The following is a 27,904-nucleotide window of genomic DNA, read 5'->3' on the forward strand; positions in this document are numbered from 1 at the left end:
GAATAAAAGGTATGAATGTTGAAACTATAAGAGGGAAAGCTATTTTACAGTCACTAAGAGAGCAGAACAGGAAAGGTTAGGATTCAATAGCCATAGCAATTCCAGAACCACAATGCTTTGTGGCATAAGAGGATTTTTGAGGGTTTAGAATCTCTGTTAGATTTCAAAGTTCTGACTTGCATTGTTGGCTCAAGTATCCCACATCAGAATTTTGAGTAGACTTGCTAAGTCTCATTTGAATTGAATTGTAGCATTTTTTTCAATTCAATTTGAATTGAAACGTAGCAGAAGACATCCTGTGGTTATCACCAAATTAATACAGAAGGTATAAAAGGCGTTGTTTTTACTGAGTAAATGATGATGGAACTTTGAGGATCTGCCTGAGCCAGGGACAGGCACTTCTGGTATGATAAAAACTGCCAAGGTCTCCAAGAAAATAATGTTTCCATGGAAGCTTAGGTAGCTTCCTGAATTTAAAGGAACAATTCAAGGCAATGTTTTCTCTAAGCAAGGTGAAAGAGCTTTCTTAAGAAAAAGCCCAACAAAACTCACACAAAAATCTCAGAAAAATAAAGGTATCAAATAGCTCCCAAAATGAGATTTCCATTATTAATGCCCACATGTTGAGGCTATTAGAATCTCTGAGACCCCCAAAATATTGAGTTCACATTATGTACCCTTCCCCTTCTCCATTTTCCATTTAATAGAGATCCCTCCATGACAAAGTTACAATTCACTCAACTTTGCCCCAAATAGGAGTTGCTGTGTGACCACTTGCTTTCTATTTGCCCATGACAAAGTGAATTTCACTCAGTTAATTCACTATTACAGTAACACTACAGAGAGTGGTTGATGTAATCCCTGAATGGTGATTCTGAAATATCCATCATGCTTGCACGTACTGCAATAATCCCTTAGCACGCTAAAAGAAAATAACTATCAGAACTAGAAACACAGAATGTTAACATTTCTCTACCAAACATCTGTGCTTTTACTGAAAGAAATCAATGAACTTTTAAGATCTCTCAATTCACAGCTTTATAAATAATTACATCACAGAAAGAAAATAAACAGTTTATCATTTATGCTGTGTGGTAATATCAGTGTTAACTGATGGAACATCTCCTGAGAAAACATTTTCTAATTTAAGTACTATGTTTATATTCCAATGTATACAATTTTCAGACAAGTCTACAGACAGAAAAATGGTAAAATTACAAGTAAATACTACCAAAAAAATTTTACACAATAACCTTGATAACTTTCTGCATGAAGTGGTTTGCAGTGAGCAAATTCGCCGACTGTGGATTGGCAGATCAATACAATTTCTGGTGTTCTGGAAGGTTCCTCAGAAAGCTTCAAAATCTCTCCTCAGTTGGAAGTGTAACCCTAGGGATCTGCATTGGATTTACAGACAACCAACCAACCAATGTCAAAACAACAAAGAACCAACATCTGTTGAGGTACCAATATCTGTTACACTTTCTACACCACCTCTCCTTGCTCAAGTCATGGATCAAGTTTTGGAAGACCAAACTCCAGGTCAAATCAGTGCTCTAAGGGGCAAGAACAACACCATGACCACCCTGTAGAACATCCCAACCACAGAGGTGAAGCCAACCCTTTGGAAATAATGAACGTTTTTAAAGAGATTTCCTTTAAAGTTGGTTTTGGCTGCAGGAAGCATTTAAAGGTTTAGTGAACCATGTAACCAACTCTCATTTGGAAGAAGCCCTGTATAACGGTCTCACTGTCTTCTTGTAAAGTGAAAAAGGTACAAACATCTATGCAAAAATATTTATAACAATATGTTGGACTTGCTCAGCAGACACTTTTCTGTTTCCTAATGGACAAAAGTGATCTCTGCTTTTATTGCCTCTCGTATAGTTAATTACCATTGGATCCCAAACTCTATTTCAAGGCTTTAATTTTACTACTCTTGGCACGCTGAAGATTATTTTAAATAGGGAAAAAACAGCAGACGTGAAATAAGAGCTGATTTAAAGATGTCAACAACTTCTGTTCAGTCTCAAGGCCCCAAAGTATTGTGGAAAAATGTTGGAACACTTTTTCCATCTAAAAGTAGTGAAGACGTCACTTAAAAACCTCTAAAATGTATTAAACAGATCTCCTTTTCCACATTAAGAAACAATCATATGATCAAAATGAAGCTAGCTTTTTATTTTCTCAGTAAATTAACACCCCACTCCTAAGTTTCATACCAGCTCAGGTACCAAGCACTGATACTCAAATGCCTGCAAGCATAATTTGAACAATTTTGTTACAACTGCTATAATGAAATTCAATGGAAATTCAGTGTTTAATGTTCCCAATAACCAGGTTATGAAGTCTCATTGCAGATGCAATGTTCCTCGCTAACAGACACCCTGTTCTACATTAAAATTCCATCAGGAGAGACCCATAAAGACACAGCACTGTTCTTTCCTTTGCCCTTTAATAGGTGAAGACAGAACATCAAGCAGAACTCTTCATAAAAATCTTCCATTCTACATGATGCAAGAATTTCTGGGTCACTAAATTACCTTTAAGAACACATTCTGCACCATTGTGTGTCTCTGAAAGAACTCAGAGTTGAGTACTGCATAGAACATTTTGACCACACCAGAAACCAATTAATAATAAATTATCATCCCTTTTATGATACTGAAATACTCCAGTTAGTAAAGCAAAAGTAAACTAACAGATTCATTTACCTCTATGGCATGAACTTTTTCACACAGTAAATGTGCTTTTCTTGACTGGATAATGTTTGATCAGTCTTGAAAGGACCAGAGAATATTCCGAGTTGGAAGAGATCCATGGGGATCATTGATCCAACCCTGCAGACACCCCAACAATCCCACCCTGTGCATCCCTGGGAGCGTTGCCCAAACATTCTTGGAGCTCTGGCAGCCTTGAGGCGATGACCAATCCCTGGGCAGCCTGGGCAGTGCACCACCACCCACCTTCCTGATATCCAACATAAACCTCCCCTGCCACAGCTCCAGCCATTCCCTTGGCAATGGCAGAAAAAAGCCAAACTACCTCAGGGTGAATCTGGAAACTCAATGAAACATCTGTCCCAAAACCACAGCTTTACTTTGCTTTGAGGAAAGTGGAAGCAAAGGAGGCCCAGAATCAGCAGTGCCCTTTCTCTGTAGAAATATCAAAGCTGGGGGACTGGCCTAGCCAGGCTCTGATCTGGCCCAGGACAGTTCTGCTCCTGGCCTCATCCTGCCTCACTGCTGCTGGACAGAATTCTCCACATTTCCATAAGTATTCACTGACTTTATCAGCCTGTGAACAGTTCATAAAGTTTCCCAACACACAGTCTGGTCATTGCTCTGGAGGTTCCTTGGAGCAGCACACGACTACCTCTGCTCTGCAGTCACATCTGCTAAAAATTCCCACAGTGGGGTGTAGCAGGGTAATACAGAATACAAAGAGGAATCTCATTTGAACAGAGAGATAGATGGGCTGGAGGCTGAGGGCAACTTCACCTCTTGCCACGGCCCAATAGCTGAACATTGTGTGAGCCCACACAGCTCACACAAACCATCCCATTTCAGTCCCTCACTAAAACCAGCAGCAGAGTTTTAGCTCTATTTCCTACAGGTCTGTCCCTCATTGATGCCTCTCTGTGGGAATCCAGAGGGCTACCACCAAAATCAACTGTCCTGGTGAACTAAAATCAGCAATTTTTGCTTATTATTACTTGGGAGTTCTATGGGGTAATAAGGTTTATCTGGGGTATTGACTTCAAAGTTCTGTATTCAGAAACTGCAATTTTTTCAGTTTGGGAAATGTACATTACAACTAATTTAAAGACCATATCAGCGTCAAGAAAAAAGAACAATGTCTCTTCCCCAGATTGCAGCTTCCTTCATAAACATGTCTTTCTTTTCTACAATAGCATAAATTATGCAAAACTATTCTGGCTATTGGGAGCAAAGCACTTGGGGAAAATTATTATTTATGATAAGGTCCAGCAACTGTTAGGCTGGACTCAAAAAATCACCTGGTGTTTGGGAGGTAGAGGCTGTGCTATTCACTTTCCCCATAAAGGCCAGAGATATTCCTGCCAAGGGCTTCATGTCAATTCCATGGCTTTGCCAGCCACAGTGGACACAAACATTCTGAACAAATACTCAAGAGTTGAGAGAATCCCCCCAAACAATATTCTTCCAGTCTGGTTGAGCCAGCCTGGCTCCATTCAATAAATAGCCTTTTCCCCAAGGATTAAAGTAAATTAAAGCATTCAGAGTTGGATTATTTAAAAGGTTTATCTTAAAAACCATTTACCGTGTAATTTCTTCTCTAACAGTCTGTTATGTAAGGAACTTCCTACAGCCACTGAGTAAACAATTACTGTAGTTTGGTAGAATTTCCATTTGTTTGGTGTTTAATTCTTTGTACAGGATGCAGATTTCCACACAGTTATTGAATGCAAACTTCTGATTCATTGCTTCTGTTCTAGGCTGTTATTTATATTAATGTATCTTTGATAAAGTGAATTATTCAGACCAGCTCATCATAAACTGTTTCCTACAAAGTACTTTGAAACAGTTCTGTTAATTCAGGGAAAAGAATTTTTATTTCAAGTGTGCAGTATTATGAATATATAAACAGAAATCTGTAGGTGTTCCATGCAATATGACTGAAAAAAAAAAAATCTATGTTTCTCTGTGAGAATTTTTCATATGATAGTAATGCATGAAAGATGACTTATTTTTTCCACAAGACAGATATTTTTCTCAAAGGAGTAATACTGAACACAGCTGTGGAAATACTAGAACTTCAACAACACTATCAACAAAGACAAGAATCTTCTAAGTGACTTATGTAATGGTATTTTTAAAGAAGTAAAATTAGGAAAAAGGATTAAAACGTACTTATTTTTTTTCACAGCAACTTCTCCAAAACCCTGAAATTTGGCTATGCCATTACCTTACATCCTCTGGCCTCACAAATTCTGTTCCTTAAAAACTTACAGGGAATGACAGCCCTTGGGAACATTTTGTGGTTCTCAACCCCTTTTCTGACAGTTCTGTATCAACATCCATCTATGGCTTCCTTCTAATGCAGGATGGTTCTGGACTTGCTCAGGTTATTCTCTACAAGTCTTCCAGGGAAAACTCTTTCTCCCTTTTTTTCCAGCTCACTTTGGCTGTCATCACAGAGAACTCAGGAAGCAAGGCTTTTCCTCTTTCAATTAGACTGACTACTTTTTGGGTCTATATGAAACATTTAAATCCACTTCACTTTCTTGCACATTTCCATAGCTGAACTACAAATGTTTTACGAAGTATTTCCTTCTGTTTTGAACCTGCCACCCACTGATTTCTTTAGTGTTGGTCTAGTTTTAGCATTGGAAACATCAAAATAATAACTCTCTTTCTTGACAATATATGGGTTCAAATTAACCTGCATTGCCTGTATACTGTACTAATTTTGAAGGCTATTTTGACAACCTCTGGTAAAACCTTAAATGACAGAAACAGTGATTAATTCCCATTTTAGCTGAATTTAATTTCTTTCCAACCTGAGCAAAGAGCATTCTCTGGTTTTATGTGAGGAGATATACACCTTATCCATTAATGGAAAAAACCAGAAATTCTAATAACCATGAAGCAAAAGAATAGTCACAATATGAATTAAGTGCTGAGAAATGCCTGTGGCAGGGGGTTGGAACTGGATGATCTTTAAGATCCTTTCAAGCCCAAACCATTCTATGATTCTATGAAATTAAGATATAATTTGCTTGTTAAACAAAATAAAAGTTATTAATTTGTAAGTTACTTTCTGAAGTCAAGGCTCCTTTGTTCTGCTGTGGTAAAATCAAACGGAAATCATCCTTTCTAGAATAAAGTATTCATGAAGAAAATAATACCCTCTACTTTACAAATTGTTCTACAAAAAAGATCTTCTTTTCCATACCACATGTTAATATGTAATTATGACATATGCTTTCTTTCAATTTACATAAATATTTCCACTGAGTGGTAAAAGAAGCTTCTGTCATCTGGGAGATTTGTCTCTGACAAAAAGCAGTGCAAACCCATCCATGGCACCAAGCTTCTTAATTAACACACTCTTGTATTTCCAAACAAATAACCTTTGGAAACAGTCTATTAGACATCCGTCTGACAACCCATCTCTGCTAGTTTCTACATGGTCTTTTGGCTTAATTTAGAAGTCTTTATCTTCCTATTTTTTTAATTTTTCATTAAAAAATATTGTGATAGGACTTATTTCTGATTTTCCCCTACAGGTGAAAGGGGAAAAAATGATGCTAAAAATCAATAAAATACTTTATGGTATAGAAGTGATTAAAGTAAATTTAATTGCCTTTTTTAAAATGCCCACTGGAATCTAATATAGATTACATAGTACCTACAATTTAAAAGTAGCATAATGATGAGAAAGTAACACTAAAACTGTAGCAGCAGTCATTAACTAAAAGTAAATCAGACTTTTTCAGAAGGCTCCCAATTTCTTGGGAGTGCTTAGAACTAGACTCAACCCTGCATGACAGATTTACTGCTTTTGTGTTGATGAGAAACAAATGAAGCCCTCCCAGAAAATTCCCACGGATAAAAATACACATCTGAACACAGGCTGAGTTAATTAATATGACAGGGAAATCACTTCTTGAATCAGAGTATACCCTCCTTATTAGTAGTAATGATACTAATGATTTGTAATGAAAGAAATGCTTTCATTCCTACTATTCCAAAGTGAAAAACTATTTCAAAACTTGCAAACAAATTGAGTTTGGAGACCTTCCTAGAGACCTCGTTACTTTTTCCATCTACAAAACAGATGTGCTCAAAGTACATGCAAACATTTACAGACCCAGGCGCTTCATTAGACAAAGAAGAGCAAATTGTAGCTAATTACTATCTCAGGAATGTGATATTCGCTGCTTCCACTTCTAACAGCCACTCACCAACTGAGTCAAAGTCATCTTCTTTTGGGCCTTTGGATTTTTAATTAATATAAATTACTTATGTTGATAAATAAAGTTAGGGAAAACTAACTCCAAAGTAAATTATACTATCTTTTTACTCTAACATGCTTTAAATATTTTTTTCTGGACTAGATGGCCACATTTCTTTTTTCTTAAAACTAACAACTCACTGGAATTTGATGACAGTCACCACTTTAAGCATTGCCTTTATGTTCTGAACAACAGGAATCACCAAAAGGCTGTCTAAGAACATGAACTCATTTACATTCCATATTGTTCATCCTCTTCAGTAAATCAAAAGGGGAAATGGGGGAAATTCAGCATTTGCAGGTGATAAAGATTTGGGTTTTTTTTTAAAGGCATTGTTGAATTTTGGCAGAGTAAATGCTTGATACTCTATGAGGAAATGTTGTTCCAGCTTGTATTTTGGAACAGAAAATTTTCCTTTAGAACTTATTGTTGGAGTGATTCAGTAGTTTGGCTCTGGTTGCAGAGTTTTTGATTTTAACTACTGTTTGGTTTTCCATGAAAGAATGTCTGGTGTTTCCAATGTTTCTAAGGCAGATAAATACCCATATTCCATAAAAATGCCATGTCACATTATCCAAACCTGTGAGCAGCATCACAAGCACAACTGACAATTGACATGTACAGACATCAAAACTAATTTCAAGACCTTCAATGATCAGGCAAAGCAGTTTCCTGGTCCAGTTTGGTGCACAAACCTTTTCACAGGACCAAGAAGATGAGCATCAAGCTGGGAATAAGCCAGGTGGGAGCTTATGAAATTGGCATTCCCACAGTGAGGAAATCACATTAATCTGTAGCCTGAGATAGAACAAAGTTAAGTGATGCTCCAGAGGAAACAGAAACTGTCTGCAAGGATGAAAAACCGTTCAGGTGATGTTTTGCTTCTCCAGTCATTCCAGGCCACCACATCCTTGCATCCATAAAAGCCACAATGAGCCTGACAATCCCATGGATGCTTGGACATGTAAACCTGACTTTATGGCTCTTTTTGTACACAAGCTCTCAATATTACAAGTTCTGACCCACCCTGCAATATTGTTGTGTTGCTAACAAACATCAGGGACTGAAGACTTTGACTGCAAAGGAAACTGTATTTTGATGCAATTTTAAAGTCAGCTGCCAAAAAAACATGCTAAAAGCTATTAACAAGCAAAAGCTGATTTATGCATGATGATAACAAAAGATTTTTAATATATTTATATATAGATACTGAAGAATCAAACTGAACTACAAGAAGTCAAAGGGTAGATTTTGTATATTCAGCTGGTTAAATGGTGTAGTCCAGTCTGAGAGGAGCCAAAATTTAGCTAAAACCAAAATATGTGACCACACCGCACATGGACGGGTTGTGAGCACGAAAGGAATATGTCATGTTATTAAAATGTGATGGGCAGGCTCCAAGACAGCTTTGTGCAGTTGATGTTAGATTCATCACATTATGTAAACCACATTTATAAACAGTGCAAGAAAATGAAAAAGTACTTAGTTTGCTTGAGAATAACAAATGTATAAAAGACTGGCTTAAAACAGAGATTGCAATGGAGGCATCAGCCACATATGGCAGCGTATGTTTGCTCCCTCAGACACATCAAAGTCTCTCAGACAAGTAATACAAAATACAGTCATTTTCAAGAAAGAAGACAAAGGTACCAGTTTATATCACTGATAATTTAAAAAATAAAACACCATCCAAATTATTTTTCATCTGCATATTTCACCCTAGTGAGACAGTACTCTGAACCACACATGTGTTGGATATACTTCTATTCTTTGCTCAAAAATCAATCTCCATTACTCATAAACATTACATAAGAATTTTAAGGCAGGACAGAATTCCAATTTTCAACCAACTGTCTCATTGGTGGAAACAGAAATCACTGAAAAGTTCTGAGCAAACAGTCTGACCTTATATAACCTATTAGTTATTTAAACACAATCTTTTTTGGAAAATATACCAACATTTGCTTGCAAAGAAAATACCATCAAACTACTATTTGAGAGTATCTCTCTTTATTAAGCCTCTAACATCATGCATTAAAAACCTGAGATGTTGAAAACCTGCTGCAAATGTTTAAAAGAACAGGCTCATAAAGTGGATTGAGAATCACTAGTTAAGTTTTAAGTCCTGCTGTCAAGAGTAGCACCTAAAGTTCAGAACTGAGTAGTCAAGAGACCTGAGAAGCTGATTTCTGGGCATTTTACCCTGGATTGCAATTATATTGACATCAAAATACTGGATATATGTCTGGAGATATTAAACAGCTGCATTTCCAGGACAGCATGTGAGGTACATTTATTTCTGCCCTACTGATACTCTATACTGGGCAAAATTGATTGATAATCCACTTTAAGGTAAGAATGTTATATTTTTTCCAGATACTACCACTTTGTATGTTGTCTTCATTATGTAATTAGCTATGACAAACTTTATACACATAGGAATGTGTTCCTACCACCAGAAGCAACTAAAAAGAGAAAATAATAATAAAAACCTTGAGTATTCATCCAAAATTGAGATGTTACTAAACCTCAAGAACAGTTTGCTGCAAAACCAGGGTGAGCTGAAAGTGCTGATTCAAGACTTTGCTACTGAACGAAGTGAAAAAAGAAACCAGTACATTTATATCACAACCCTCAGGCCCTGCTCTCTTTTATTAAACAGCCAAGAACATGTTGGAGGGTTTTTTAAAACAGCAATTTAATACTAATTTCCTCAAGTAAACCCATCCAAACCAAGCTATTCAAAACACAGGGGAGTGTTTGCTTAGGAAGCTTTGGTTTCTACAAGCAGGCAAGAGAATGCAGATATATGCAATTTGAGATTTCAAAAAAGCTTAAGATCATCCTTTAGATTTTTCTGTGGGAATGTGATTGCTTTTGAAACTGTAATTTTATTCCTTGGGAAAAGTGATAGGGAGACTCTTTATCATCATCCGTCTGTGCTGCTGGAACTGGAACACATCAAAAGCAATGCTGCAGGTAACACAAGTCTTGTCTTTGTTGATATCACAGCACTAAAGTTTGAATTTTTGGCACAGAATCTTTTTCCTCCTTAAGAAAGTAACAGTAGATAAAATAACTATTATGCAACTTGTACAGGCATTTTGCAAACAGCACATTACATGTATAATAATAATTTTAAAAATTCCCAAGTAAAATTTCCAAGCTATTTTTTTTGCAAAGCAAGACCAGACTTTTAACACAGAAAGGAGCTAATTAAAGAAACAGATGAAGTCAGATGTGCATGGAACTGGGTATAATGGATTGTAAATTTAAAGACATAAAGTGCTTCCTGACTATGAGACTTGCTTTAGGTAAACTCTATTAATTAAACATTTTTGAAGTTTACATAAACAGAGGCCTACGAAAGGTAAACAAAGAATAACCCAGTTTCTAAATATTGTGATGTGCTCCTCAGCACAAACTTTGTAACAGGACACATTCTCAAAGACTTGGTTTTAAACCCACCATTTCCATCACAGAATACTGCAAATATTGTCTGTTTTAATTAATAGATATGCTTTATTTCCCACACACAAGAGACAGAAATTAGCTATATAGATTAAAAATCTGATCTACAGTTTACATTCCTGAACCATTGTCCCCAGCCAGATTGCTGCCTCCTGAAAGCAGAGCTAAAATTTATACACAGCTACACAATAAAGTCCTAATTTTCTAACTTTAGAACGGTTTGGCAGCCTGCAGGTCACTGCAGGCTACTGGTTTATTCTGCCACTGGCTGAAGTTTTATAGTTTTATTCAAGTCACACTTTTAAAAGAATAATGGCTAGTGGAATCATAAATAAGTGGAATTCCACAGCAGGAATGACCTGAAATGGACCTCACTGTACTTCCAATGGGCTGATGTCAACTATTATTAAACTACAGGTTTTATAAAGTCTTCCACTAGACGTCTAGAGTTAAGCCAGAAGTTTTGGCTCTAATACAGGCAGTGATGAAAAACATATGAGTGGTAACAAGTCTCCTTAATATCATTCTTCAGTACTAAGATGGGCTAATCTGAAGCAGCACTTTACTCTGGTATCACCCACGGTGCCAGAAGGATCAAGAAGCTTGGAAGTGGAGTTTTTCTTTATATATGCTTTTCATTTCACAGAAACTCACTCTAACTTCCTTTTTCCTTTTTTTTGGTAATATGAAATAACTGGACATAAGGACCTGAGGTGGATTATCCCAGTGCTTCCGGAAGAACTTCCAAACCTGCAAGGTATGTCCAGTTTAAATATCTATTCTATATAAATAGCAGCAAAGAGTTAAGGTTGTCAGTCCCTATTTGCTGATTAACAATATCAGATCATTTAGAATTAGAAATGTCACTTTTTAAGTAGAACATGTGAAAATTTACTTGCAGCTGAAATACTTCTGTGTTTACTACATGTGAGCTGAAAAACAAATAGAGCTATAATGAATTATTTAACTATCAAAGACTTGTCAGAAAAATGTCAGAAAAATTGGCCATAACACTTTTTCTCAGTTATAATCATCTATGAAAATCTGCTCTACAGTAACACCAGCTCTTACAGTAACAAATCAGTGTTAACTTTCTGTAATTTGGTATTGAGATTGGTGGGGTTTTTTAAGTACATATCAGCAAAGTAATTAAAAACAACCCAGGAAAGAATGAACTGTAGATGAGCTACAATCTAAAAATGCTCATAAATCATTCAGTAACAAGAGTCAAGCAGCTCTCCATGAAAAGTAAATAGTCTGTAAACACAACTTATTTTGTAAACATTCCTCTTAATTATCACTGCTCAACTCAGTATTGGACTATTTCTGACAACAGACATTTCTATAGTACTCTTATTAACAAAAACTTTTCCTCCTGTTTTTCTTCAGCAATTTAAGGAAATTAATGGAGTAGATAAAGAGTTAAACAAACTCCTTTTATTTCTGGAATGGGACAGTGACTAATAGAACCAGAACTATTTTTAAATACAGATTTCAAAACAGTTATGGTCTTGCCTTTCTTTGGAAAAAAAATCTATACACAGAGCAATGATTTGTGTTAATGGACACAGGGACTTCTCTGCCTCTGCAAAGACAACCACCGGGTCATTTAAACATTTCCTTTTCAGAAATAATGCCATGGGAAATTTGTCTCTGTACACCAGCAACAGAAGATTTCTAAATATAATTCGGAGTCTTTTTAAGACTTAAAAACTTTCTGTATTAGGTCTTTTAGTATCATAACTGATAAGGCATCAAAGTCCATGCTGCTGGACTGGTTTGCAGCTGCCAAGCAATTCAGAGTTATTTGTTGTTGGGTCTCTATGCACCCATCCCAGGCTAACAACACAACTTCTGTTCCCACTGAAAGGGATTTTCTTCCCATAACTCATGTTTAGAATTTTCACATCACAGAACCATGGGAATTTTCCACATAAAATCTTTGGGGTTTTAATCATATTAAATTATACTGTGACATCATCTGTATTTAATAATTTATAACTAATAGCATAAAAAGTGCCTGTGTTCTATGTGTTGTTTGGCAATATGAGTTTGGGTATAGATGACCACATTAGTGATGATAAATGTGTCCCAAACAACCAGTGCAGTGATTTTTGGGCAGTTACACACCTCAGGAAAGCACCTGAGAGCATCTCTCCATGTGACGTGCTCTCCACATTGTCACCTCACCTGGGGGTGGCTGATGTTCCAAGGGAGAAGGTGCTACTCAAAAGCTTTTTGTGCTGAAGGATAAGGAGGACTGACATAAAGAAGGTACAATGGAGCTTGAATGGAGCTTTGTCAGACTCATTCTCAATGTTCTGGTCTGTTAAAACAAGAATGGACAAAGCCAGGCTTTGTCCAAGTGACAACCAGCTGCTCAGGGGATTATTTAACAGAGCACTTCAGCCTGTCTAACAGCTTGAATATGTCAGGAATGGCTCCCCCATTGCTCCTCCTTCCTTCTCTTTCCATTTCATGTTCCAGCCCTGTCAACCAGGCTGTCCACCACCCATTCCTTTGTGCTGGTTTTGGTACTCCAAGCTGACTTAGTTCCTTCACTTGAAAAGAATATAAGGGGGTTTTTTTGTTGTTCACATTAGTTTTGTGCTGGTGTAGTGAGTTCAACCAGCTCAGTGAACAGCCTGAGAGGAAGAGCTGGTACCTGGGAGCACAGTCAGGCTCAAGTGGCAGCAGGTGACCACTAGCCCAGCTGTATCTGTACCTTCTGAGACAGTATTTCATAAAATCTTCATGATAGTATTTTCAGAAAGCCTAAAATCTGAAATCCTACAGATCTTTCTTTTAATTCTCTTCTTCTTGAAGTTTAAGCATGCAGAAAGCTGGTATAAGTTCTTTGAGAAGAGCTGCAGAGTCAGAGCATTTTTACAGTCATATAAGCATCTATTTACTGGGAAATTCAAAACCTCAGGCAGGAAAGAACCATCCCCACATCTTCATAAAGCTCAGTTCTTTAGGATCCATTCTTTGGCATTTCTTTGGCCAATGTAAACCTGGAGTTAAGCTTGATGATATAAAGCTAATAACGATTTCCTATGGGCAAAACGGGAAGATGAAGCAAGGACTTTTTGGTTTAAAATACAAAATAAGACAACTCAGGTTTCCTTACATAAAGGGACTTGTTTTCAAGAGATTTAACTCACAGAACCAATATAGGTCATCAGTGACACATTTCAACACTACTTTTCTAGAACATGTGAGCAACACATGTTTTCCAGGAGTTCAAATTGGCCACTACTCCAATCACAGCCTCAATCTTTTAATACTTTGAAATCCTAATTTTTGGCTATGTGAAGGGAAGTATGTAATCCATTTCCTACAGATGCATGTGTGGGACCAGATTTTTAAGTTGTTTCATAAGAGAACTTCCTAGCACCAGATCCAAAAGAACATTTTAGGAACATACATGCAAGTTTATCTTCTAGATCCAGTGCAATTACACAGCCAGTGCCTCTCACAAATTAAAGTCAGCAGGGACATGGAAAATCCATGTCCCAAGACATCACCACACTTGATATCCTACATATGGAAGTATATCCAGTCTCATCACTGGATAAATTACAGTGCATTTTATCACTTAGGACCTAAACTTCCAGGGATGAACAGAGAGCCTGAGACCCCATGTGTGACAGCTCAGCCATTAAACCACTTGTCCAAGAACAAGGAGAAGTTGGAAGTCTGAAAGGCTTCCAGCTCCTCATCTCCTAATTGATGGTACGACTGAAATAGTGAAGATTTTGCTCTTTTACTGAAGCTGAAATAGAAGACTGAAAAGGCCAAATATTCCAAAGGTGTACAGCCAGAGATGACAACAATTCTCTCCAAAAAACCCAACAGAGGTTCACACCTTCTTCCCAGCAGTGTTTATATTCAAAGAGTCTTTGAAGGATAGACATTTCAAGGGATTGCAAAACAACCACAAAATTCTTTCTAGGAGCATTGCAAGAGAACAGTATTTTGAGCACAAATGGGAAAAATACATGTGAAGACTCTTTAAAAATATGGTTACACCAAAGTACATGCCCTACCCGAGTGGGCATGCAACTGAAATACTATGGGAAACTAAATTCACCTATATGTTGTTTACCTACAAGATGCAAAGTACTTTGTGATTCTGATTTCTGGCATATATTTAGGGGAAAGAAGTCACACTTTCTTTTTATGTTATCTGAACACCATTAGCTTCCTTCTTTTTAAACTCCGTGAAACAGACACAGATACAGGAGCAGCAATGAATGCAAGATATTTACATTTAATGCTGTTAAAACTCCCCTCCAACAAACATCAAAATAATGACTTCGCACAGAAAAGTGGTACAAACAAAACCTCATTTTTAATAAGCCAAGTCAAAGCCCAGTACAAACCAGAGCACTCCTTTTCCTGCAGTGGAGGACCAATGACAACATGCCGACATACAGGCATTTTTCATCTCCAAACAGATCAGCAAGCATTTAATTAGGTGATCAAACAAGAATTGACACCATTTAGTATTTCCTCAAAGAGGCCTACGATAGTCTAAACAGAAACACTTTTATAAACAGGACATGCATAATAAAATTTCCTGCAGCCCCTCTTGGTTTGCAGAATATGTTTTTGGTTCCAAATGACTTCTGGAATTGGGCTTTAGAGGGAAACAATGTTGAGCTGAGGGCTGAATCTACAACATTTTCTCAGAATTTGTTGCGTTCTGTAGCAAATCTTACTATCTCCATTCTCCTCGGCACCTATTTTTGTAGGAGCAAGGGAAAAAAAACCCACCAAACAGAACCCCCCAGCCTCTGTTTATTGAAAAATTCCCACACAAAACGACAAGATTTCAGCTTTTCTTTTGGATGTAATTAAAGTCACTGATTTCCACTGACATGGACTTCTAACACACAAGTCCTTCTCAGAGAAAAGAGCCCTCCTCCAACAGAAGTCAAGAGAGACTTGGGTTTGTTCAGCCTGGAGAAGAGAAGTTTTGGGGTGACTGAATTGTGGCCTTCCAGTGTCCGAAGGAACCAACAACAAAGACAGAGGGACTTTTTACAAGAGCCTGCAGTGGCAGGACAATGGGGAACAGCTTCACACCGGCAGGGAATAGGTTTAGATTGGATATTGGGAAGAAATCCTCCCTGGTGAGGGTGAGGAGGTCCTGGCACAGGTGCCCAGAGAAGCTGTGGCTGCCCCTGGATCCCTGGCAGTGTCCGAGGCCAGAGGTTGGACAGGGCTTGGAGCACCCTGGGATGGTGGAAGGTGTCTCTGCACATGGCAGGGAGTGGAATGAAATGATCTTTAAGGTCCTTTCCAACCCAAAGTGTTCTGGGATTCTACAATTCAGTGAGATGTGTTTGCATGCAGAGGTGAACTTTTGTCAATAGCAATAATAAATAAATGACTAGCACAGGGGAAAAGCTCTTGTCAGGACTGAAAACTTCAGATTAGACTAGGAAGAGTTTAATTAAATTGTTTAGGGAGTGGAATACCGAGTGTTTAGTAAGTATCCTGCTGAGTGCATTTTATGCACTGCTAATCAAGTACTTGCCAATTTTATAAGCAATGCACATATGCCAATGTATCCCACTAAAAATATTTTTTCATTAAGAACCAATAAAATAAATCATATTCCAAGTTCTGGTAAAGTTTACTACAAAAATTCCACTTCAAAGCTTGAAGCAAATGATGGTATTATTTTTAAGCTAAACTAAAATACTTTGATATTACATCAATGCCTAATGAATTTAAGTTAATATTATGTGTATTTTATAGTATTAATTTATATTTAAAAGATTATATTCTTCATCCTTCATGCACTAATTAAACCTCAATATTCACAACAGACTATTTTGTTCCCTGTTTACTGATTCTGGTGTTTATTTTTTTGTTCATTTGTTCACTTTCCAAGATTGGTTATTCTGATTGAGAAGATATGAAAGAATACACACTCCTTCTCTTCTTGGCTTTGTGCTCTGCCAAATCTCTCACTGGTCCTTCATATTTTACACTCAAGAATATGATGCTCCAAGATATGGAAGACGACGACGATGATGACGATGATGACAATTCTCTATTTCCAACCACAGAACCCATTCTACCACTAATTCCTTTTGATCTGTTCCCAACGTGCCCCTTTGGATGCCAGTGCTATATGAGAGTTGTCCATTGCTCTGACCTAGGTAAGAATTTGTGTGAGTTTGTGTGCCTGATTCTCCTTTGGAGCATCTGTCTTTTAAAGGATGAATTATTATATGGGCACATAAATGGGATGCAAAGTATTCCCTCACCTTAACTTCCACCAAAGTGAGCATCCTTGGTATCAGTTTAGCCAAAGGCAAATGTGCTCCTGTCAGTGCTGCAGGTACGTCTCAGTCCCTAAAAGTGAATTCACTATTAATTGTGCCAATTTGAATTAGTGCTCACTGAAGTTTTCCTATGATTCAAGGCAATCAAAGGACTGTGCTCCCACCACAAGCACAGTGAAAATGGCATTTGTTCTCATCACAGCCCTGTCACCTTCCTAAACTTTGTCCTGGACTCCTCATGTCTTAGAAACATTGTCCATACATAAATTGCTGAGTTTTAAAAATCTGTTAGTATTAAGGAATCAAAAACTTTTGCTGACAGCAGCAAACTGTGGTTAATGTACCTGGTGTACATATTTCAAACTGCTTTATATGAGTTCACACACAGAAAAATCCCACATTAATAGACTCCATCCTTAGATAACTGCAATCTATTAATTACAGAATAACTGTTAATATATTGGACAGCACTTAGCATTTCATGCATCAGCATTTCCACTCAAAAGAAAGTTACTGTCCCTGTTGAGTCTTTTCTGCTGATTCAGGATCTCAGCTGACCTAAACTGCAGTGGGTTTGAAATTGAACAGTAAACTGGGTTGGGGGATTAATGCTACTGGTACTGATTTATGTTAATGACTCCTGATACTGGTACTGAAGTGCTGGCAGTGGAGACCCTCCTTTGCCCACACCAAGAACAAGTTTCTCAGCCTCATCATGACCTGAATGAACCCTCAGCAGCTGCTCCAGTGCCATGGACAGGGCAGAACAGAGGTTCAAAGGAGCACTGAGCACTAAGCAGAGACCCCTGAATCCACAGCCCTGTTCCTTAACAGGGGATCACTGCCCTGGATTCCTGAGGGATCCTCTCTCCAGGGACTAAACAGTGCCCAGAGTAGGCCAACCTGTGCTCTGAGGATTATTTCACAGGTGCAAAGAGTCCACAATGAGCAGTCCTGATTTAGGTTTCATGGTCAGGGGCAGAAGCAATTCCTCCCAAAACTATGCACAATGTTTGTGGTATATTTTTACATTATTAGTTTTTCTCACTATCAAAAATTCCCTTCTACCCTTTGCTTTATGTCTGTTCATATTTTCTTCCCCACCATATTCATCAGCAATCTTATTGTGTTTTGATGTTTAGTAGTGAATTTCTTTGGACTTATATACAGCACATAATGTTTCTGTTTATGTCACATCCTTATGTAGGTTTGACATCAATTCCTCGCAACATCCCGCCAGACACTCGTATGATTGACCTTCAAAACAACAAAATCAAAGAGGTCAAGGAAAATGATCTCCAAGGACTCACATCACTTTATGTAAGTTTGCTATTTACCAAGTTTGAAATATTAGTTAGTAATCTGAAATATTTAGATACTTTAAAAATACAAATAATATTTCCTTCTCCAATAACATAGATACAAATAGTCTGATCCCTGCATATTTGAGTGCTCCCACATAGTAAGAAGCAGATACCTTTGAGCTGTAAGAACTACTTTCTACAACATCCAGAAAAATGTACCATATTCATCTAACCAAAAAGATTCTCAAGATTTTTCAGTTCTTAGCATGCACAGAAACATTCTCTACATTTTAAAGGCTGCAAGGCAAGTGATCTTTTTTATCTGCTTAGCTGGAAAAGAGCAGAAAGCATTTATCTCACAGGAGAAGTGCAGTGATATTTTCTGAGGGTATTTTCAAAAGAACAGAATATACAGCTAACACACACAGAGCACTGAAACCAATGCTACAAATCCAACTGACCTGAACAGAAAATAGAGAAACACTGAATTACTGGAAGAGTCAGGGGCTTTACTCCTCATTTGTTACCATGCTCAATTATCCATGTAGAGACAGGCTTTGAAACAAATATCACTGGCAACTGATAAATCTAGATGTTTACAGTCCACAATAATCCCTTTTTATAATGAAAGGAAATGAGAGTCTCAGAGGACTGGGAAGTAGATTAAATCTGCTTTAGAATATTTGTTTCTATTGGATGTCACCCTAGATCCAGCATCTAGATCTAGTTACACTAACAAATACTGACCATTTAAAAATTTTCACTCTAAAACCCAAATCCATTTCATAACTTAGCAAATTAATTACATTCTGTGCTCCATTAGAAAGATGTGAGACACACAATAAACTAGCATAAAGACCATTCCTAACACATTAACACCCTCCCTGTGAGAGTGGCAGGCCCTGGCACAGGGTGCCCAGAGCAGCTGTGGCTGCCCCTGGATCCCTGGCAGTGCCCAAGGCCAGGTTGGACACTGGGGCTTGGAGCAGCCTGAGATAGTGGAAGGTGTCCCTGCCCATGGCAGGGGGTGGCACTGGATGGTCTTTGAGGTCCCTGCCAATCCAAAATAATCCTGTGATTCTATAAAACAAATTCTTCCAGCCGTATTTGGCTTCTGAGCAAAATCAGAAACTTTGCCAGATCGAAGTGTTTATGAATGAACTTGTTAATTATTATAGCCTAAGACAGGACAGAGAAAACAGGAACTATATAAATTCAGAGTTGTCAATAAAGCATTTCCTATTCTCTTGTCTCGTGTCTGGGTGCATACTTAGCAGCAAGCAAAGGGTAAATGCACAAACTGTGGTTTATATTCTGTGTAAAAGATCTAAGAGTCTCTTATCTCCCAACAACTGAAAAAACCACTGGAATCCATCAGCAATCACCACATTAAAGGCCAGAGTCACCACTTAATTATGTGATAGCTGAGGACACTGAGCTGCTTTGCTTTTCCCCCTCTTTTAATTTATGGCAAGGCTGAACAACATTTTCACCGAGAGCAAAGTTTACTCTGTACAACTTGGCTCAGTCCTGGAGTCTGCTTAGCAAAGGCACAGATGGCAACTTGGATTAGGAAGGAGCATTTCCTGTTTATTTCCTTGAGTTAATCTATTTTTTTTTTCTGGGAAAAAATAATTCTTGTTTTACTTTTTCCCCCCCCCCACACAATTCCTGAGAAGAGATGACTCCAAGAAATAAAAAAGGAACAGAAATGAATAGTTTAAGTATGGAAATGCAGAGATGTGATTTGACATGCAAAATCATTTCAGATGATGTGTATTTTGTTGTCTGTAGTTACTCATTACAAGTTCTCTGATAACACATAGCAATGAGGAAAAAGCTGCCCCCAAAAGACTCATACTGTGCAGAAGAGAGAGACTGAAATTCAAAGGAACTGCAAATGACAAATAAAACATGAATTCACATGTCACATACAGATACTAACATGTTAGAAACTCACATTAAAAGCTTCACTTTTATTCTGCAGCATTATGTTGAAATAAAAAATGAGATTCTGAGTTTTGAGAATTTGTCTGCATTAAGAAACAACAGCAACAGAGTATATAACCTCATACAATCCCACAAAATACCTAAATACAAACACATTGTTTTGCCAATTCTCATGATCCACTGGCACTTTGTCAGCTCTACCTTTTGATTAATGCTCCAGCTTTCAGGTTCTCCTTTGTTTTTCACAATCAACTGAAATGCCCAAACCATCTACACCGTGCTGAAGTTTGGTAGGATGGAAAAATAAAATATTTTAAATACTTAATTGCATATCAAATCCATGACTTCAAATTCATCAGTCATAACAGTTCTGGATAAAGAAAGCTTTCTATTGTTCTTTCCATCTCTCATAGGCACTGGCTTTGAACAACAATAAAATATACAAGATCCACCCGAAAGCCTTTCAACCAACAAAGAGACTACGACGACTGTATTTGTCCCACAACCAACTGACAGAGATTCCAACAAATCTACCCAGAACTCTGGCAGAGCTAAGAATTCATGCTAATAAGGTTAAGAAAATCCCCAAGGATGTATTTAAAGGAATGAAGTCTCTACATGTTTTAGGTAAGTCTAATTAAGTAGAACAGAAAATGTCTTTTCCTAAAATGGAACATATTATACATAATTTCCAGTCAAACAATTCCCCAAGGCACAGTTTCCTATTAAAGAGATATCCATGCTGTGGGAATACCCTCCACAACTTAGTTTCTCTGTGAAGTTGCTACAAAGGTCAAGTTTTGGATAATCCTGCAAACCAAGTAACACAGCCTTAATTCACTGAGAGCTGTGACGCCCCTCAGAACAGACAATCAAAATTAAACATTAATGAGTGTTTAGAATATCTGAAATCATAAATAAATTTAAAACAGCTCTTTACAATTTAGTCTAACCTACACAAAATTCCTATGCCATAAATGCTTTTCTTTTTCCCCCTTGGGCAGAAATGAGTGCAAATCCTCTTAACAATGATGGAATAGAGCCAGGGGCTTTTGAAGGGGTGAACATCTACCACATACGAATTGCAGAGGCAAAGTTAACTTCAATTCCTAAAGGTAGGTACACCTTCCCTTTTCTAGTTTACTTATACCAGGATACTTAATAAAATGCTTGAGCATCTGAAGGATTATTAAATTCATAAACTGCTTTGTATTCTCATTACTACCAAACCACACCCTACCTTTTCTTTTCAAACTTAGTATCCAATTCTCCATCCTGGAAGAGTTCGTGCACAAACACGGTGCACACAGGATCCCTCTCCCACTTTCCCCTTCCACTCCTCTCACAGAACATCCAGACACTTGTCTCACGAGAAATAATACAAAGAAATTCATAATTTGATGACGCTTCACATCTTTCACACATCAGCCTCCCAAAAATCCTCACAGAGAAAGGATTAACTCCCAATATTTCATCAGGGTCATAATGGATACAGAATTCCCACTTCCTTTATGGATTTAAAATTCAACTCCAAAATTTCTAAATTTAATTTTTAATATTTCAAGTCACATTGTGCCTCAAATACAATGTTCAATATAGTTTTGCTAAGTAAAACTTAATTTTAATATTTAATTAAATTCACCGTAACATACTACAAAATCAAATCACTTTTCCATATTAAAAAAAACCCAATCTTGTAATTTGGAGGTAAAAATAAATTAAAACACTAATTTCACAAATCACTGATCTCCACATACACAAACATAGCATAAAGGAGTTCAGTACAACACTCCACCTGCTTTTTCTGCAGGTCAGTGTGGTATTGAACCAAATTCTCATGATTTTCAACCATTCAAAACTATCGGCCATGAGAAAAAGGAAGGAAACAAAGCAAAACACTTTGTTCTGTGCTTTAACTCACAGGGAAACTAAATGTTGGCCCCTGTATTTATTTCTGATCATTCAGATAAAGAACTTGTTTCTTATGAATCTTTTCCTGTACGCAAATATATGTATGTATGTGTGTACATATAGCTAAACAGAAGGATCCCTGTAGAAGAAACACTAAAAAAGCCTCCCAACAATAATCCAAACCAACTCATCCCTTAAAGTTCAGATAACTTTAAGATCAGAAAACCTCTGTCTGCCTATGGTAATACTTCCTAACACAAAAAAAACCCCAAAACAATCTGGTATCAGCTCCTGTCTCTTAGCGTAAAAAAACCCCAACATAAAATAATTCCAATTTTGTCTTTGTTATAGAGAAATCTCCTATAAAGACGCACAGCATGAGGTCCAAAATATGGTGTCAGACACATAAACAAACCAAACCGATTTCATGGTGAACTCATTCACCACAAATGCAAACTGAGTTTGTGGATGTTTCTCTCTGCAAATACTACAATAGCAAAAAGGCTTAAAAAAAATATAGCTTATAAAAGGTACTAAAAATGTGCAGTGGACAGGTGGGTGGCCTTCCCTCTGGATATTGTCACTCAGGCACCCGGAACTGCGAGCTGGAACACAAACTGGAACGAAGCCCAAACAAACAAACTTTGTTCCAAGTGGAATAAAGGCAGCCTGGGGAACAGCCACGTCCCTTCAGATCCCAGGGCAGCGGAAGCAGATCCCAGAGAGCAACGGGAACTGCTCGGGTGCCACCTAGACAGGAGCTGGGAAAACTGAGCCCAGAAGCAGCAAACTAATTCGGGCTGGGAGGAGCTTTCCTCACCCTCACTAAGAGGATGCTGTGGAAAGATTCGCCACCAGCAGTCTGGATTTGGAATTTTTGGAAAGGCCAGGGAAAATATTCTGGCATGGGAAAGAGCTATCAAATACCACAATTTTTCTTCGAGTACTACAAAAACTTTCCTCCCAGTCACATCCTAGCAGCTGTGACAGCACAACTGCTACATCAGGTAGAAAAAAATTACAGATCTTCAAAAACCTGTCCCTGGTTCCACAGGCTTTGACTACAGACTCAGATAAATGGACAAAACACAGGATTAACATCTTTGACAAAGTAAACACGAGAGTTGTTATAAAGGAAGCCAGAAAAACTACCAAATTTTGGAATTCTTATTTAGCATATGTCCTTCCACAGCTTGATTTCTTTTTTAAGTTATTATTTTAAATCAAATTATATTGGTGATTTTCTTCATTAACATACTTATATGTACTACCAAATTCTTTGATGCAGACAACCTCCCCAGATTCTTCACCCAATTATAAACACAAAGGAAAGAAGCTTTTTGGGAACATAATAAGTGTTCCAACAAAAAAAAGTTGATTTGGGTTTTTCACAGTGTGCATTTTTTTCATCAGGTTTGCCCTCCAGTCTCCTGGAGCTCCACTTGGACGACAATAAGATCACAGGAATCGAAGTTGAGGATTTTAACCGATACAAAGACCTTCAAAGGTAAAATTCCCAGGCTGAATCCCTTTATTTGTTAAAATGTCATGTCCAGCAAGATCTCTTATTTGATACTACTCTTGTTAATGGGAGAAAAAAGAATAAAAATTAGAGATGTTTTAGTAAGAATTGCTCTAAATAAGATCAAACTTTAAAACCCAAACACACCTCCGAACCCCCATATTAGTCTTGTTATGCCAAGTCGATGTTTTGCCAACAGTCTGCAATAGAAAAGTAGGATAAGAACAAAATATAACCACCCTAAGTTCTTCTAATTCTTATAAACTTATACTCAAAAATACAGCAGGTGGTAAACAAAACAAGTTAGTAAGCGCTTTCAAATGCAATAAGGTTTAAAGAAAAACGTCTGTTTCTGAGAAATGAATCACTGAAAGAGGAGAGAAGGAAGTTCTCTCTGTAAAGCTCAACTAAGAACTCTGGAAATATGGTTGAGGAGCACTGAATTTGGTAACAGAAATTACTGAACTGCCTTCAGATACCAAATTCAGTTTCTGAAGAAACCAGGAAGGAATGGAGAAAAAGGGGATGTCAGGATGGGCAGAAAGAGCAATTCCAAATGACCTATGGCTGCTCCAGCTTCTGAATCATCTTCTGAGCAAAGCAGGCTGAAGCCTTACAGCAAAAAATATAAGGAAAATCTGGGAATAGGAAAAAAGATAGTCCTGCTTTGTAAAAAACCCTACATTTTAAAAACAAGCTATACATTAAAAACACTTTTCTAGACAAGACTTACTATTTTGGTTATTTATTATAACTTATTACAGTGACTACACTTTGCAGCTGTACTGTTGGTAAAATGATACGATTTATTTCACAAGCAGCTCGATGTTTAAAATTTAAACACTTTCCGCTATAATTACAAAAGCTGCATGCAAAACTTAGCAATTGATAACAGCTGAACAATCAGATAAGTGATAACAGCTGTGAGCCAATCTTCCTTAAGTGGAGGTTAAAAATTATATTAGATCCATGGTGATTTTTTCCAATCAAAAGTAAGATTTCATCATCTTCCCCTGGTTCTTTTCTCCTCCCATGTATTGCAATCTTTAAAAAAAATCCCCAAAAAACTTTTCAATGTTGTTGTGAATCTCAATGAGTCTTTAATTTAATGTTCCATGTACTCTTTCTAGGCTAGGCCTTGGCAATAATAAAATCAAAGAAGTGGAAAATGGAAGTTTTGCCAACATCCCAAGTATACGTGAAATCCACCTGGAAAAAAACAAGCTGAAGAAGGTTCCTCCTGGATTACCTGAACTGAAATACCTGCAGGTCATACACTGAACTTATCTAACAGCTTTGGGAGTTCTGAATTGTTTGACTTTCCCACTGTCACACTGATTAGGTCATAACCAAAAAGCATAATTAACTGACGTGTACTTTGCCATGACTCTCTTAATAGGAGAGCCTGAAATCATAAAAGCTTATGAAAGAAATAAACAAAATCAAACTGCAGGAACACTTTCTAGGAAAGGGGAAAAAAGGACAACAAAATGCTACACTCAAAGTGTCCAGAAAATGAGAACATAATACCTCATCATCATAATTCTCACTACAAGAAAATATAAAATTGCATTTTAGAACCAAGTTCCTCAAGAATAGAGTCCAATTATTCTAAAAACACCCTGACAAAATGCCATATGACTTTCATTTGTGAGAGAGACTGCAGCGGGAGAGACTTTTGTTAAAGATTTAACACAAATTTTAATCTCTTGTTACTCTTAAAGTCTGCAGGGAACAGATGTTGTAGCAAACCTCACTCACCTACATGCTAAGGAATATTTTTCCCATTTTCATCCCACTCCTATGCTTTTCTATTCCTGTTGCTGCAGGTTGTCTTCCTTCATTCCAACCACATTGCCAAGCTGGGAGTGAACGATTTCTGCCCCACAGGTCGGAGGAAGAAGAAAGCTCTGTACAGCGGCATCAGCCTCTTCAACAACCCCGTCAAGTACTGGGAGGTTCAGCCTTCAACCTTCCGCTGCATTTTAGCCAGGAACAGTGTCCAGCTTGGGAATTTCCTCAAGTGAGACCCAAGTTTGGTTGTTTCAAAAAGCAACTTTGTCCAAATCAGTTTTACAATACTTGAAATTTGCAGGAAAACGCTGATTTTACGCTATTTAACCGTTTACAAAGTATTTGCTATTTCAGAGGTAATTAATTAGGAACAGTATGTTAAGTAGGATCCATTGTATTATTTGACAATGTTCAACCTACATTTGAATAATTTAAACAAAAGTCTTTATATCTTACAGAAGGACTCTTAGAAGTGGAACTGGAAACTGCATTTGATGTTTCCTATTATAGATGTTAAATGCCTTCCTTAAATCACATAGTTTGGACATATTCTTTCTTTCAAACAAATCCTAAAGATCATGTGGGAAGTGACTTTTTCAACAGTTAGGAAAAAGAGACCTAGATTCTCTCCCAGAAAGTGTAGTAAGAAAATTTGCAAAACCAGAAATTACCAGACTTCAAGGGAAATTTCTTGCCCATTTTTGATAATGAGCTAAGATGCAGTAAAAAGCTACAACATTGTCACGTAGTTGTCACTAAGTTAGAATGTATTCTTACAGTCTTTTAAGTGAGATAAAGGCAAGTTTCATATCAAGAACAGATGAAAAGTCTTAAAAGTTGTTGATAATTTTTCCTTGCAACTTTAAGAGGAAAATGTCCTTCAGTGTTTTGCTATTGACAAAATTGAGTGCAGTCTGAACATTCAAAGTAGGATTCAAGATTTATCATATGCTTCAAGCTTAATAGGAATGGCTATTAAACTCCCTTTAGGCCAGCACAAACTTTTTTTTTTTAATCCATAACAACTGTAATCGTGTTTTTCACTTTATTCTTTTCCTTTTTTATATTTTGACATCACACGGGTTAAGGATCCCTCCTTAATGGAAGTACCTTACAATTCCGGAAAACAAGCAGCTGGAACTCGCCTGCCCTGCCCTTCCTGTGCAGGGCAGCACACAGAACTCTCAATACTGACAGTACTGTATAAAATGGATATTTTAGATATCTGTTTAGGGTATATTTGCTATTGAGATTCAAAATAAATTAAATAAACATACAGAATACCTGCATGTGTATACTTTATTACGGGGTAGCTTATGTCAAAGTGTTCCGAGATTATAACCAAGCACCTTTGTGACTCTTCTCCAGACACTTCCTGTAATGCTCCTTTTTCTAAGTCTACAGAGCTTACAGGTCATTTATCACTGCTGGTTTGCAGAGAGTTAAAAATCCAAGACTTTGGGAAACAGCACTGACGCATAGAAGAAAATACTACAAAGAACTCAATTCCCAATCTCTCAGCCTTCTTAAGTACAATACTCAATAAGCATCAAGTTTAATATCTGAACTCTTTTCATCTGCTTGGTCTCCTGGTAGTTAATGTTTTGTTAGCACCCCTCTGCTGCTGAGACATAAAACTATGCAAAGAGAGAAGGCAGAGCAGACCAGGGGAGGCTTTTACTGAATAAAAATATTTACAAATAGAATTCCATAACACACTTCAAAGCAGAATAAAAACAAAAGACTAAACAGAACACAAAACTTGAAATCTGTTGATGACCAAGCATCTTTCTATTCCTGGCTTCTGAAGATGTTTCTAAGGAGTGCATTTCCTAGCAAATACCAACATTCCCTCAAGGACAGACTCCCCTGCCTTGCAGTACCATAAACAACCCACAACCCCATACAGTGTTAGTAAATACAAGAGATAACAGAAAAATCATTCCATTTCTATGAATCACTGGCTTATATGCATTCAAAAACACTCCTGCTATACATCATTTACTCCTTACATCATTTCAGCAATGTCAACACCAGCAGAAAAGCTGATTCCAATGGTGTAGCTTAACTGAAAGAACAAACTCACAATATTATGTAGTACATTACTCTACACTAATTCACTGGTAAGGTTAAAAGGAAAGACAATAAGGAATGCAAACAATTCCTTATCTAATTTGGGTTAATGCAATGGATAACAGGAACTGCATCCTCATGCTCTCTAAACCTATGAATTCTTTACAGGTACTTGTGTAAGAGTTTCACCAAATTTTAAGTCTGATATTGAAATCCCACTATAATGGGAAAGCTTTGTAAAAATATAGTAAAGTCCTAAGAGGTAGAAGACCATGTGGTCTTGATCTTATCTTTCCAGAGCCTTAAAAACTCTCTTGCCTTCTCACTCTTTCCTCTGGCCATGCTCCCAGACTGAGAAAATTTCCCCAGTCAGTTTAGGAAAGATGTTGAAATGCTTGAGCACATCCAGAGGAGCCCCCGAGGCTGGTGAGGGGCTGGGAACACAAACCCTGTGAGGAACGGCTGAGGGAGCTGGGGTTGTTTATCCTGGAGAAAAGGGGACTCAGGGGTGACCTGATCACTCTCCACAACTCCCTGAAAGGTGACTGTGCTCAGCTGGGGTTGGTCTCTTTCTCCA

At 37.5% G+C, this 27,904-nt stretch overlaps 2 protein-coding genes across 3 annotated transcripts in view; one reads left to right on the forward strand and one right to left on the reverse strand.

Annotated features, from left to right (window-relative positions):
• The window catches only part of CENPP (centromere protein P), a 114,914-nt gene that overhangs the window by 35,713 nt on the left and 51,297 nt on the right, over positions 1-27,904 (reverse strand). The window lies entirely within an intron of this gene.
• On the forward strand, positions 10,931-26,536 carry ASPN (asporin). The gene is made up of 8 exons (XM_083869519.1): positions 10,931-11,228; positions 16,377-16,647; positions 17,981-18,093; positions 20,441-20,654; positions 21,032-21,142; positions 23,352-23,445; positions 24,591-24,729; positions 25,290-26,536. The coding sequence occupies exons 2-8, from the start codon at positions 16,401-16,403 to the stop codon at positions 25,485-25,487; spliced, it is 1,116 nt and encodes a 371-aa protein (XP_083725645.1). The 5' UTR covers positions 10,931-11,228; positions 16,377-16,400; the 3' UTR covers positions 25,488-26,536.

This window comes from Zosterops lateralis (genome assembly GCF_965231275.1).
Source record: "Zosterops lateralis genome assembly, chromosome: 11".
NCBI lineage: Eukaryota > Metazoa > Chordata > Aves > Passeriformes > Zosteropidae > Zosterops > Zosterops lateralis.